The sequence below is a fragment of the Phocoena sinus genome, chromosome 8 (genome assembly GCF_008692025.1).
Source record: "Phocoena sinus isolate mPhoSin1 chromosome 8, mPhoSin1.pri, whole genome shotgun sequence".
In the NCBI taxonomy this organism is placed as follows: Eukaryota; Metazoa; Chordata; class Mammalia; order Artiodactyla; family Phocoenidae; genus Phocoena; species Phocoena sinus.
In genome coordinates this window covers 15678722-15693217 of record NC_045770.1, presented here as the reverse complement: position 1 = coordinate 15693217, position 14496 = coordinate 15678722, and the positions used below count along the sequence as shown (strand labels likewise).

At 45.8% G+C, this 14496-nt stretch overlaps 1 protein-coding gene across 2 annotated transcripts in view; it reads right to left on the bottom strand.

Annotated features, from left to right (window-relative positions):
- Positions 1–14496, bottom strand: part of BUD13 (BUD13 homolog) — a 135260-nt gene that overhangs the window by 86955 nt on the left and 33809 nt on the right. The window contains exon 10 of one of the 2 annotated variants that reach the window (XM_032641283.1): positions 12303–14010. The exons of the other annotated variant lie outside the window; for it this stretch is intronic. Coding sequence (XP_032497174.1) covers positions 13917–14010 — 94 coding nt within the window. The 3' untranslated portion in view covers positions 12303–13916. Of the gene's footprint in view, positions 1–12302; positions 14011–14496 lie in introns of those variants that run through there. 2 annotated transcript variants of the gene reach the window in all.

Below are 14496 nucleotides of genomic sequence, written 5' to 3'. Positions count from 1 at the left end.
TTTTCCTCCCACCTCTTCTTCTCCTGTCAGCCTCTAGCTGGGCTGTCACGCTTGGTTCTGCTGCTGGATTGGGTGTGGAGGGGAGGGAAGAGGCCCTATGTGAAGTATCTATAAATACAATTAAACTCTCTATGTATGAAGATTAATTTCCTACTACCTGATTATGCACAGATCGACTTGCTTCCTTTCTTATACAAGTTTCAATACATAGCTCTCCTCCTATTACCTTAACCTTATGGCTCCTGGGAGGGAAGCAGGTAGGGCATGGGAAGAAAAATGTGTCCCAACACATCTGAAGTGTTGTCAGGTGGAGAAGGGTTATTAGTCTGTTTTTATAAGCCCCAAGATGAATAACTCAAATGGTGAAGCCACAGGAAATACAACTGAAAGGAGCTGGAGTTGCCCAAGAATGGAATACATTCTGTCCCAGGAGGTGGTGAGAGGACACAAAGTGTTTAAACATGGGTGTGAGTGGCTCTTCCCAGAAATACGATTTGCCTTTGAACTCCAGCACTGGAGTGGGTGTGAGGATTAGATTTCTTTATGACACTTTCTAACTCTGATTCTAGGATTAAGATAATTAGCACTGCATCTCCATGGGACCAGAAGTTGGGACAGCAGTTGAGCTAATAAGTTGACGGAAAATACTTTTAAATTAATTGGTGTGGGGAAAGTGTAGTGTAGAGAAGTCCTTTAAGGTATCTTCCAACTCTGAGATTCCTATTTTATGATTACAGGTTGTGAAAGAGTGTCAGCCACTGGCAAATCTATACAGCTGACAAGACGCCAGTCAGCCTTCTGTCTCAAGACGACAGCTGGTGTGTGGGTGTATGTGTGCACGCGCACACTGGGTGGAGATGGGGGCGGGAAAGGACAGGCATCGGAAGGGCCAGAGCTTGGGCTCACACAGCTCACACACACAGCAGAGATCCAGAGCTGGACTTGAGGCTGGCGGCAGACACAAGGCCTGAGCAGGCCCATGCCCACCCCCTCCCGAGCTGCAGCCACAGCGTCTGTCGTTAGGGACACAGCGGCCTCTGCCTCCTCTAAGTCACAGCACTCTAAGCCATCAGAGCTCAGAACCAACACCAATATGCCAAAGCACAGGCACTCAGGAGCGGGGGACAGAGGACAGGGCCAGGCAGAGAAGCTAGTGCCAACGTGGCCCAGAAAGCCAATGCGCCGAAGTGCCCACCTGCAGCCCCTCTGTGGGCTCTGTGACTGTGGGTGAGTATCCAGTCACCCCTCTCCCACGACTGCCACCCACTCCCCTACCTGTCCTCAAAGCTCCTGCTCTCTGCTCTGTCCTCCAATGCAGGGTTGACAAGAAGAGGACACAGGACACTTCCTGTCTTGGGTACTACTCTGGCTCAGGGCTCACCCGGACCTCGATGGTTCGCGGGCAGTCCTCCCACAGAGTTCTCATTACCTGCTCCCCACTGTAACTGCAGCCTCTCAGTATCAACCAGAGGTTAAATGGCCCTTTGGCAGCCCCTTTCTCCATCCTAAGGACACCATATACCCTACCCTGCCTTGTCCATCTTACACTGGCCGGTCAAAAATGTTCATTATTCACCAGTCAAAAAGGTGCTTCTAAAAGGGCAGCAGCACCCCCTCTCCCAATCTGCCACCCTTGAAACTCAAATGCTGTGTCTGTGTGGCCAATGCAGAGACCACCTTCCTCTCTCTCTGAGGAACTGGAGGGGCTTCCACAGGTCCCGAGGGGTGTATCCTTCCTCGCAGCTTCAGAAGTAGGGAGGGAACAAAATCCATGACTCTAATCCTCCTGCGCTCCTAGACTACTCTTTCCTCTGCCCCTTAGGAAACACAGACACCACAGCAAACGCGCCAAGCCCTGGAGCAGGGTAGCCGCCTATCTGGAGCTCCGCCCACCTTTCAGTGAGTCCACCACTACCCATCCTCCTTGTAAGCCACCCCTCCGCCAGCCAGCACTACTCTCAAAGCCAAAAAATACCCAAAAAACAAAAAGATAGCTGAAATACTCATTGAGAAGAACTGCTTTTGAAATGCCATATGGCCTTACCTACAGAGAAAGCCCCCCACCAGTTCTTACTGATCCAACCACAAATAAACTAAATCTGGGTCCTGTCTGGACATACCATCAGCAGCAGTGGCCCACTTCTCCCCTTAGTCGGGTAATGGGTGAGGGAAGGCTGCCTGGAGGTAGATGGGGAAGGATCACTGGACTAGGCCAATCACGACTCCTCCCCCTGCTCTAGACACCCCCTCTCCTCCTATTACCTTAACCTTATGGCTCCTGGGAGGGAAGCAGGTAGGGCATGGGAAGAAAAATGTGTCCCAACACATCTAAAGTGTTGTCAGGTAGAGAAGGGTTATTAGTCTGTTTTTGTAAGCCCCAAGATGAATAACTCAAATGGTGAAGCCACAGGAAATACAACTGAAAGGAGCTGGAGTTGCCCAAGAATGGAATACATTCTGTCCCAGGAGGTGGTGAGAGGACACAAAGTGTTTAAACATGGGTGTGAGTGGACAGAAGACCCCACCCACTTCAATACCCTTCTTCAAATGGCACAGCCCTCAATCCCACCCAGCAAGAGATGCTGGCTCACCAAACCTAGCCAAGGAAAAGCCATCCTGCTGTTCAGGTAAAGTCAAGAGGGGGTTAGAGTGGAGTCAACAGGGGCACATGCCACTGATGCAGCAGGCACCACTCGAAATATCTTAATAATACCATTTTAAGAGAAGATACTAATATTTTATTAAGCACCTACTACATGCCAGGCACTATGCTACTTTATTTCAAATCCTCTCAAGTAAGGAAATTATGGCTCAGATAATTTTTTTTTTTTTTTGGTGGTATGCGGGCCTCTCACTGTTGTGGCCTCTCCCACTGCGGAGCACAGGCTCCGGACGCGCAAGCTCAGCGGCCACGGCTCATGGGCCCAGCCGCTCCGCAGCATGTGGGATCTTCCCGGACCGGGGCACGAACCCGTGTCCCCTGCATCGGCAGGCGGACTCTCAACCACTGCGCCACCAGGGAAGCCCATGGCTCAGAGGATTTAAGTAACTTGCTAGATGGTAGCACCTGCCTAGTTTGTTGACCTCTCTAGGAGGCTGGTTCCCACCAACTTCCACTATTAATGAGGGGAAGATAAGAAGGACCCCTCTGAATAAAGAGGTGGAAGTGAACTTCCCGTGATGGGCAAGCAGCAGTAGGGGATTGCTTTGCAGGAGTCAGAAGCCCAGGAGGAAATAGCCCCAGGAGATGGTAAATACTGCCTGGAGCCCCTTCCCAAGGCTCCACTCCAGACACAACATCTAGGCTACTTCGGCCAGCCCAGCAAGCTTCCATGGATTCACTTCAGTACAACCTATGAAGAATGTTACAAGCCCTGAACTTACCATGGAGAGAAACCTTCCCATTCAGGTGAGACTTAGTCTGGAGGGGTGCAGGGTAATAGGGAATAGAGGAGTGGCACTCTGCATAAAGCAGAAACTGACCCCTCTGTTCCCAACCTACCCAATTCCCCCTACCCAAGGGCACTCCCGTCCCCGAGGTGGATCCCAGGCTTGGGAACCACCAACCCAGGAGAATACAATAAGCAGCAAGTACCCCAGCCCTCTCCCTTCAAGAGCCTTGCAGGCAATATTTGGCTCCATGGTTAGCCAGAACCCCTCTGGGAGGGCACCATACCCACTACCCCAACCCAGCCTATGTTTCTCCTTCCTGTTTGGGCTGGACAAGCGGGCAGCCCTGCAGTCCAGGCTTTCAAAGCTCAGGTGATCCAAAAGGGGCTGGGAGGCCACTCTGGGATTCCGCACTAATGACTCTCTATTTCTGGTCTTGGGGAGACAACTCTGAAGGTCAGAGGTGTAGAGGAGGCAATGTGGATATATTTGGGATCTGCTATTCCCATTATAAAAGGCTCAGTCGAGTTGAGCCGGCTGTGCAGGAGGTCCAGCCTGCTGGGGTCCAGATTCCCACCTTTAATCTCATGCCTCTCCCACACAGAGGACACCCTCTGCACACTTTCTCACTCCCCTTAGGTGACTACTACATGACCACCACTCATCAGATTTCCTTCCAGAACCCTCCTCTTGGTCAGTCGATGTTCCCAGTTCACATTCAGGGCAGAAAAATTGCACTAATAATGCATCCAGTCTACATGGAGTGTATCAACCAGTATCAGAGTGACTTCCAAGCCCCAGGATGGAATCAAGTCCTCAAACCTGACCAAGACAAGAGCAGCCAGGGGACCAAGAGAGTAACCAGAACTGTGGGCAACCTACTGTAAGTTTGCTGTGGGGGGGAAGGGCCAGAGGAGGGCTCTATTTCCCAAGACAAAGGTAATAACTTCAGACTGTCTTCTGTCCAACTGAGAGACAAAGCTGGAGAAGGCAACAGAGCAAAGGACTAATTGTTTGACAATCTTGGATCTCCATCTAGTTCAGACTAACTTAGTCCTCTCATCTCACATACGGTTTGAGCAAGGACAAACTGCATGCTGTTCATAACGGGGCGGGGTGGGGCGGGGGTCAGCTCTTGCCCTACGCATCCTGGGAGACGTGAACTCTAACTGCAAGCCAGGAGGTAGAGTAGCCAGGCTTATCCAGTACCCATGAAACTATAGAGAATCAGACATCCCACTTGCCCAACCTTGTCTTAGCTTCTCCCCTATTAAAGCCTGCTTCCTTGGGGCTTGGAATGGCCCTCTGCATACCTCTAACTCATCCGTGAACATTAGAAGGCCCAGCTCCGACCCAAAGTCAGTAATATGTGCACAATGTTACACAAGTGTTACAGAAACAGCCATCCTATTCCAAGGTGGTAGATGGAAAGATAATCCTCACCCCGAAGTGACCAGGAACACTAACTTAGCAATGAAACAGCTCCTCTCCCTGCCCCCTCAGCAAACACACGTCCAAGCTCCTGTTTCCCAAGACCACATTTCCTAAGCTGTAGCCTCAAGCTGCCTAACAGGGTGATTTAGAAAGTGTCTCCATTGCCCTATCCTTCGGCTGCAGGTGTCACATCCTCTCTGCCGGGTCTTAGTATGATAACCGGGGAGTGTGAAAAGAAACGGAGATAAAATAAATTAATTTTTGTTTTCAGAGAAGAAATAAATTTTCATTTGAAATTACCTGAAAATACACTGTACAGTTTAGGCAGGCACACAAATGACAGGCAAAGGAAGCATGCAGAGGCCCGGTGCCCTTCTATTCAGCATCCCTGGACTGGTTCATAGGTATGGATTCTGACCTATAGAAATACTTTTACCCCACGCAGCAACTACATCCAGACCATGTGGAAGGTCACCACTCCTGGCTGGCAGACCACTACGCATCAACATCAGAAGCCGAGCTGGCCGAAGCAGGAGATGACTTCCTGGGCGGGAAGAGTGCTGCCAAGTCTGATAGAGACACAGTGATCAAGGTGAAGTGCCTGAGCTCTCTGCCAAAGGGGGTCACATAAAGATCCTAGCTACCCCTCATCCCAAGAGGGGGCGCAGAGAACAAGAAAAAGAGTTTACCCGGCCAGGATATCCCAACGCCACTTTTCTTGGGAAATCCAGAAATTTGGCCCTCCCAAATCTGCAGCCACTTACAGACTCTGATCTCTCCCTGACCACAGAGGTGAGGTATGTATGCAGTTAACACATGCTTGACACGTGGTAAGTACTTAACAAAAGACAGCCATTAAAATCATCAGCATTGGGCTTCCCTGGTGGCACAGTGGTTGGGAGTCTGCCTGCCAATGCAGGGGACAGGGTTTCGAGCCCCGGTCCGGGAGGGTCCCGCATGCCGCGGAGCAACTAAGCCCGTGCGCCACAACTACTGAGCCCGCGTGCTGCAACTACTGAAGCCCGCATGCCTAGAGTCCATGCTCCACAACAGGAGAGGCCACCGCAATGAGAGGCCCGCGCGCCGCAACAGAGAGTGGCCCCCGCTCGCCGCAACTGGAGAGGGCCCGCGCGCAGCAGCGAAGACCCAACGCAGCCAAATATAATAAATAACTAAATTAAAAAAAAAAAAAAAAAAATCATCAGCATTATTTTATTATCATTATTTCCCCAGACATGCATTCCTCTCTTCCCAGATATCTTATCTGCTACCTCCTCAATCCCTGGAAGAAAGGGTCAAGGCTAAGTACCCCTCTAGTACATTCAGGGTCTTCACAGCCAAGCTCCAAGCTGAAACCGCCAGCAAGCAATTCTTCCAGGACTGTGGAACTCAGCCCCGAGTATGCCGTGGAGACGCTCATCACAGAGGCTATGAGAAGGCCCTGGTAAGTACTCCTTCCTGTGGGTAGGAGACCACCCCCTGGACTCTCCCTTCGCCTCTTACCTGGCTATCAGGGTGAGGATGGATGGGGGGAGAACTGCAGAGAGAGGAGTCTGATGTTTAAATCCTGGCTCTTTTCTCTTGCACACAGCGATTCTGAGCAAGTCACCCTCTCTTGCCAAAAGAAAAAGAAAACAGGCCCTGCTTACTAAGCACTAGACATTGTTTTACCTGTGACTCCTTGTAATTCCTGAGCTGACAGAGGGTGCTGAACGTAACACGCAGGAAGAGGAAGACTGATTCCTTTTTCAGCTGACTGCTCTCTGACCCCTCCCAAGGGTAGGGGTTCACAGGTACCAACTGAGAATCAAACTACCACCAAGACCTCCTACATGCCCTTGTTTTCTGAAAGGGTGAACCTGGGTAAGCCCAAGGTCAACAGCATCGAATGTGAGGCAAACACACTTTCTCTACTGAGCAGAGGAAAATATTCAGGTACAAAGGAGAGACTGAGTCATTACCAGATACAGTAATGTTGTCTGCATATGGCAGAAAAGGCCAGCATCCTGGGGGAATCATGACTCGGCTGCAGCCTGGCCCTATAATCTCTCTACCTACTTTTACAGGCCAGTCCAGCTGCCTGAAAGCCAGTTCCAGAAGTATTTATGCCAAAAACAGGACTCAAAACTAAAAATAAAAACGAAACCGGAAGAAAGAAACTGCCCAAATAACCTTTGCAAAAATGCACAGTTCAGGACACACATTTCTTAACAAACTCAAACTTAAAACGCAGGCCTCAAGATAGCTACCTCACAGCCTCGACTCCGCCTTCTCACTGGGATTCCCCAGGCACATCCTAACCCTAGTCCAGCTCTTTGACTAGGGTGAGTAACCTCTTTAGAAAGGAACGACGCTCTCTGTGTCCTAGGTCAGTGTGTTCCAAGATACCTGAGGAAGAAAGAGATCAGAGTATTGCCCTCTTGCTAATGAACCAATGGCAAAGCATTAAGGCTTCTCAAATCAGTAAAATCAATTAATTACATTCTATTTGAGCTACAGCGTCTGCTCACCGCTGTTTTTTGCCCTTTATATTTTTTGAGATATAATTCACATACCATAAAATGTTCTCTTTTAAAGTGTACAATTCAGTAGTTTTTAGTATTGCTCACTGCTCCTTAAGTCTAAACTTCAGGCTGAAGAAGGCATAGGAAAGGAAGAAGAACAAGAGGGTCTGAATATGATTTAAAAATTAAAAAAAAAAAAAGTCTTCCATGTAGAGAAAGGTTTCCAAAGCCCAAGTAAGGGAGATTCTGGTCAAAACCTAAATACTACGTTTCTCTTGAAAACCTTTACCATATTGAAAATAGGATCATGTTTCTGGATCTAAGGTAGGGATAAGACGTGGAAGAACATGCAACTGAATTTAGCCACCTATACCTTTGAAAGATTCTAGGTCTTCTTATTTTGGAAAATGTGCGTGGACCCAGCGCCCTGCTTCCCCAGTCCAGAAAAGGTGTATCACACTGCCCTCTAGTAGCCAGCCTAGGAAATGACAGTCAGCTTCCAGCTGAACAGGCTTGGAGGTCTCTGCCCTAAAGGTGTGCTGTGCTCATACATGAAAAGGCAGAGAAATCAGAGGGAGGAGGAATTTATAAATTTTCACCAATGCCCACTAAACACAAAGCTTGCCCAGAATAGAATCTATCTGCTTCCCCTCCACCTCGGTCTCTGCTTGAATACAGGTGATAAATTCTTTTGTTAAGAAAAAAATTGGTGGTTTAAGATTTTCAAAATATCTGAGCCTCTTAGTCCATTCAGGCTGCTATAACAAAAATACCATAGACAGGATGGCTTAAATAACAAATATTTATTTCTTATAGTTCTAGAAGCTAGGAGGTCCAAGATCAAGGTACCAACAGACTTGGTGTCTGGTGAGGGCCAGCTTCCTGGTTCACAGACAGCCAGCTTCTGGCTGTGCTCTCACATGACCAAAAAAGCAAGAGATCTCTCTGGGGTCTCTTTTATAAGGGCACTAATCCCATTCATGAGGGCTCTACCTTCATGACCTAATCCCCTCCCAAAGGCCCCACCTCCTAATACCATCAACTTGGGAGCTAGTATTTCAACAAATAAATTTTGAGGGGATACAACGTTCAGTCCATAAAAGCCTCTTAAGGCGAGTTCTTCCTAAGAAACAGTGTAGCGCCCCACAAAAATGAAGTTAAAACCTGAACCCACGTGGAAATAAATGCCAACTGTGTACAACAGATGTGACAATAGGCTAGAAGTTTAACATGCTCACCGCCACTCACAGGAAAGGGACTGGCTTTAACATAACTTACGAAAGTATAAACTCAAAAGTAGTAACTTAGAGTAGGATCCAGTGTCCAGAGCCTATATTCCCTGGGGACTTTTTTAAAAATAAGCTTTTCATTTTGGAAAAATTTTAGACTTACAGAAAGTTGTAAAGACAATACAGAAAGTCTCATTACTCTTCACCCAAATTTCTTGACTGTTAACTCACCTAACTACGTTCATTTTTCAAAACAGAGAGATTAACAATGGCATAATTCTATGAACTAAATTCCAGACTTTATTTGGATTTTACCAGTTTCACCACAACGTTCTAACCTTGGGCCTTTTAAAAAAATGTTTGGGACTTCCCTGATGGTTCACTGGTTAAGACTCCACGCTCCCAATGCAGGGGGCCCGGGTGCGATCCCTAGTCAGGAAACTCGATCACACATGCCGCAACTAAGAGTTCGCATGCTACAACTAAGGAGCTGGCAAGCTGCAACTAAGACCCGGCACAACCAAATAAATAAATTAAATATTTTTTTTTAAAATGTTTACAGCAAGGCACCAAAGGACCATATACTGCAGAGCCCAGGAGAACACTGGGTTCTAGTCCCAACTCTGCCACATGTTAACTATAGAACCTTCAAGTTTATTTTGAGCTGTTTCCTCTCTAAAACTACCTTCCTCTCACAAATGCTGAGTCTAGACACAATTTAAGTTTACCCTTCATCTCTCTGCCTAAGCTCTCCTCTGACAGCCACTGACCAATTAGGAAAGAGATATTCCTAACTTGGTAGTGACTTCAGCTGAGACTCTCCAGGTAGAGAATGGAGTCCCTCTGGGATTTTCCACAAAATCCACAAAAGTCTCAAATGGTGGGGCGGGGGCGGGGCAGACAGCCTTTTTTCAGGATTGCAGCAGAGAGGATTGTTGTCTCAACAACATCCACTTTTCCCCTCTTCCTGGGTGTGCATCACATTTCTCAAGTTCCTTTGCATTAAGGGGCAGCCATGCAACTAAGTTCTAGCTAACAGAATGTGAATGGCTGTGTGCCACTTCTAGAGTTGGCCCACAATATCTATCAAGCAACCCTCCAAGCTCTGCTCAGCTCACCAAAATGGCAATAGCCAAAGCAACCCTGGAAGCCATGTTAATGTTGGCATCGGCCTGGTCCCTAAAAGACTGCATGGAGTAGAGAATCCCCCTCCCTCTCACCCAATCTGAAACTACCCTGGACATGAGTGAGGAGGGAGGAAAAAAACTTCTATTGTGGTAAGCCAGTCCATTTGGAGAATGTCATAGCAGTTTAGCCTACCCCAACTAATACAGGTACTAAATGTCAATTCCATTAGCGCAAGACCTTGCCTCTGGATGTGTGCTTAGAGCCCCAGGCACAAAGAACTGAGTGGATCACATGCCTGAGGTCAGGACACACTATCTCACTCATCCATGCAAGGCCCCTCTTTTGTTTCCCTTTCCCTCCTTCATTCCGCATTCTAGTCCCATTCTGTTCCCTCCCTCAGACACTATTCTAGTAAGTTAAGGTGTAAATTCTCCTTAAAAAATACTTTCTGGGCTTCCCTGGTGGCGCAGTGGTTGAGAGTCCGCCTGCCAATGCAGGGGACGCGGGTTCGTGCCCCGGTCCGGGAAGATCCCACATGCCGCGGAGCGGCTGGGCCCGTGAGCCATGGCCGCTGGGCCTGCGCGTCCGGAGCCTGTGCTCCGCGGCGGGAGAGGCCACAGCATTGAGAGGCCCGCGTAACGCAAAAAAAAAAAAAAAAAAAAAAAAAAAAATACTTTCTGTGTTCAATTTACTTAGCTAATTTTTGCTATAAATTTCATTATTCCTTATTTTCCTCACTTGGAGTCTATCATGTCCTAACAGCTTGCATCTGACTTTTTTATAATATTCCATCATATACATATACCACATTTCACTTATCAATTCCTTTAGAAACAGGCTTCTAAGCTGTTTTCAGATTCTCGCTACCCAAGATACATATAGATAAATATCCATATACGTAACTCCTTGTGGATCTGTGCAAGTTTCTCTGAAGGATAAAGCCAGGAGTGGAACTGCTTTGAGGTAGGGTATGTACAAACTTAATACATCAGTTATCTATTGCTGCATAACAAATTACTTAAAAACTCAGCAGCTTAAAACAATAACACCCACAGAATGAAAGGAAATACTTGCAAATCATATATCTAGTAAGAGACTTGTTACCAGAATATATAAAGAATTCTACATAACAGCATATATGTGTGTATGTGTATGACAAATAACCCAACTGAAAAGTGAGCAGGGCTTCCCTGGTGGCGCAGTGGTTGAGAGTCCACCTGCCGATGCAGGGGACACGGGTTCGTGCCCCGGTTCAGGAAGATCCCACATGCCGCAAAGCGGCTGGGCCCGTGAGCCGTGGCCACTGAGCCTGCGCGTCCAGAGCCTGTGCTCCGCAATGGGAGAGCCCACAACAGTGAAAGGCCAGCGTACCGCAAAAAAAAAAAAAAAAAAATGAGCAAAGAATTTGAATAAACATTTCTCCAAAGAAGATAAAGATATTCAACAACATTAGGCATTAGATAAATGCAAATCAAAACCACAATGACATACCACTTCACACCACTAGGATAGCCATAATCAAGAAGACAGATAATAACAAGTATTAGCGGGAGTTTCCTGGTGGTCCAGTGGTTAGGACTCAGCGCTTTCACTGCCGTGGCCCGGGTTCAATCCCTGGTCGAGGAACTAAGATCCCACAAGCTGCGTGGCATGGCCAAAAACAACAACAAAAACAAGTATCAGCAAGGATGTGGAGAAACTGGAACTCTCATACACTGCTTTGGAAGTTTGGTAGTTCCTCAAAAAGCAAAACATGGAGTTAACCATATGAGTCAGCAATTCTACTCCAAGAAAAATGAAAACATAAGTCCATACAAAAACTTGTACATGAATGTTCATAGCAGCATTAGTCACAATAGCCAGAAAGTGGAAACAGATCAACAGATCAACAGATGCATGGATAGATAAAATGTGGTATATCCATACAAGGGAATATTATTCAGCCATTAAAGGGAATGTGGTACTGATACATACTACAACACGGATGAACCTTGAAAACACTACGCTAAGTGAGAAGAGCTAGATACAAAAAGCCATGTATTGTATGATACTCCCATTCACATATTATATGAAATGTCTAGAACAGGCAAATCTACAGCAACAGAAGGATTAGCAGTTGCCTAGGGCTAGGGGAGCTGGGGACAAGTGATGAGTGGCTGCTGATGGATACAAAACTCCCTGTATCCAAAATATTTTTAAATGAATTGTGGTGAAGGTTATGCAACTCTGTGATATGCTAAAAACTACTGAACTGTACACGTTAAATGGGTAAACAGTATAGTATGTGAATTATATCTCAAGCTGTTAAAAAATAAACACCTCCTCTTATCTCAATTTCTTTGTGTCAAGAATTTGGAGCTGGGTGATTCTGGCTCAGGATCTCTCATGAGGTTGCAGCCATGTTGTTGATCAGGGCTGCACACATCTAAAGGCTTGAATGGAGCTAAAAGGATCCACTTCCAAGGTAGTTCACTCACAGGGCTGATAAATTGGTGTGTCTACTGGTGAGAGGCCTCAGTCCCTCTCCACATGGGCCTCTCCAGAGGACCACTTGAGTGTCCTCATGACATAGTAGCGGGTTTCTTCCACAGCAAGTAATTCAAGAGAATACAAGGAAGATGCTTCAATGTCTTTTATGACTCAGCCTCAGAAGTCACACATTTCCAGTACATCCTACTGGTTACACAGGTCAGCCCTATTCACTGTAGGAGGGGACTACACAAGGGCTTAAATACCAGGAGTCAGGGATCATTTGGGGCCACATTGGAAGCTGGCTAGCAACACTTGATGATTAGGAAGACAATGATAACAACAGCTAGTAATTTTGTGACAGGTACTACGTGCCTGGCACTGTTCTAGGCTCACAATAAACCTGTGAGGTGGGTAATATTATCTCCATTTCAAAGATGAAGAAACTAAAACACAGAGAAGTTAAGTGGCTTATCAAGGTCACAAAGTAAAAGACATACCTGAGATTCAAACTCAGACAATATTCTCTCAAAAATTCTGCAATACTACATCCCAGATATTACTTATTTTCAATTATGTTTTGCCCATTTGTTCTCCAGAATGGATGCACCAGTTGAAACTTCCCATGAGTTTTCATTCCCCATGAGAATTCAGTCTCTTCCTTACTTTTGCTAATAGATACAAAGTAGAAACTCATTAATGTTTTGATCTCTATTTCTCTAATTACTAGTAGTAATATACTTATTACCCATTCTGGTTTTCCCTTTAGATTTTACATATTCATATTCTTTGCCTATTTTTATTTTGTGTTTTGTATTTCTTTCCAATTTGCAGTAGTTCCTTCTACATTCAATCTCTTATAAATGTAATCCTTTATCAGTTTTAGACATTGGAAATATTTTCTCCTAATCTATACCCATTTTTAACTTTGACTATGGGGTGCTTTGTTGACTAGAAATCTTTAATTATGATGTAGGCAAAGCTATCAAACCTTACAGATTGTGATTTGGAGATCTAATTTAACAAATTTATCCTCACCCCAAGGTCACAAAGACATTCTCCATTTTTTCTAATTGGCTGTAGCATTTTACCTTTCATTTAGGTAAAATCACTTTGGGATTTGTCTTTGCCTTATGTGGTTTAAGGCAGGGATCCAACTTTATTTTTGTCCATATAATAAGTCAATTTTCCGAGCACCACAATCTATCTCTTCCCCACTAATTTGTAACACTACCTTTACCAGACACCATGTCTCCAAACTGCCATGTCTATTCCTAAGTCTAGTTTAGCAATAATTCTTATTTTCTAAGAGGAAGGAGCTATCACTGTGAAAGTTTTTACTCATCCTGCTTCCTAGATGAATGAAAAATCCAACTATCACCCTCCAAGATCCCTGGGGTTCAATATTAGCTTGTATTCTTCCCCAAAACACAATATCCGTTTAAGAAAATTATTTTAAAAAAATAAATGTGTGTTTATTAAAAAGGGAAAACCCTAACCAAGAACAAACCCTGGGACACAGAGAAATCAACGCTTCCTCTGAAAGCCAGCAATAGGCAGTGTCGGCACACCTGAGAAGTACAGGTCCTTCAGTCCAAACATTACGTCTCAAATATTCTTCTGTAGTCAAAACTGGCATCCAACAAGTCGCTGGTCTGTGTGGGCCCTGATTATGAGCACAGATGACTGTTGCAGCTGGACGTCTGCCCACCCAGTGTCCACCACCACAACCCACAGCCACCCCCACTGCCTCAGAAAAGTTTTACATATCCTCAACACTCCACTTGTAGGCAAGTTCCTCCACCGCCTTCTTGCTGGCAAGCCTGGCAAAGCGCTTCTGTTCAAATCCATTGGATCTGCAATCAAGAAATACTAATCAGCCAGAATCCTGAACTGAACATTTATTTTTGAAAAAAGAGTTCACAATCTAATGAGCAAAAAGGAAAGTAAAGGCAATCATGTGAAAATATTTAAGACATAGGCAACAGAATCAGAAAGACAGAATAATCCACCCTCTTACTAGTCCTTGTTCAGTTCTTTCTCAAACTCTTGACAACTGTTTCAAACATTCACCGCTCTCTAAAGGCCCAACTCACTCTCAGCTGATGTCTACGTATTATACTTTATCCATTCATTACACAATTAGTGAATTCTTATTATATACTAGGCACTGTGTCATGAAAATGAGTATAACACAGCACCTATCCTGATAAACTCACAGACTAGTGGAGGAGATTGACATTTAAGCAAATAATTAAAACAAAAAGCATAGATCATGGTAGAAATATGCACTGGGTATCATGGAAGCAGAGTGGGGATCTTACTCAGCTTGGGAGGGGGAT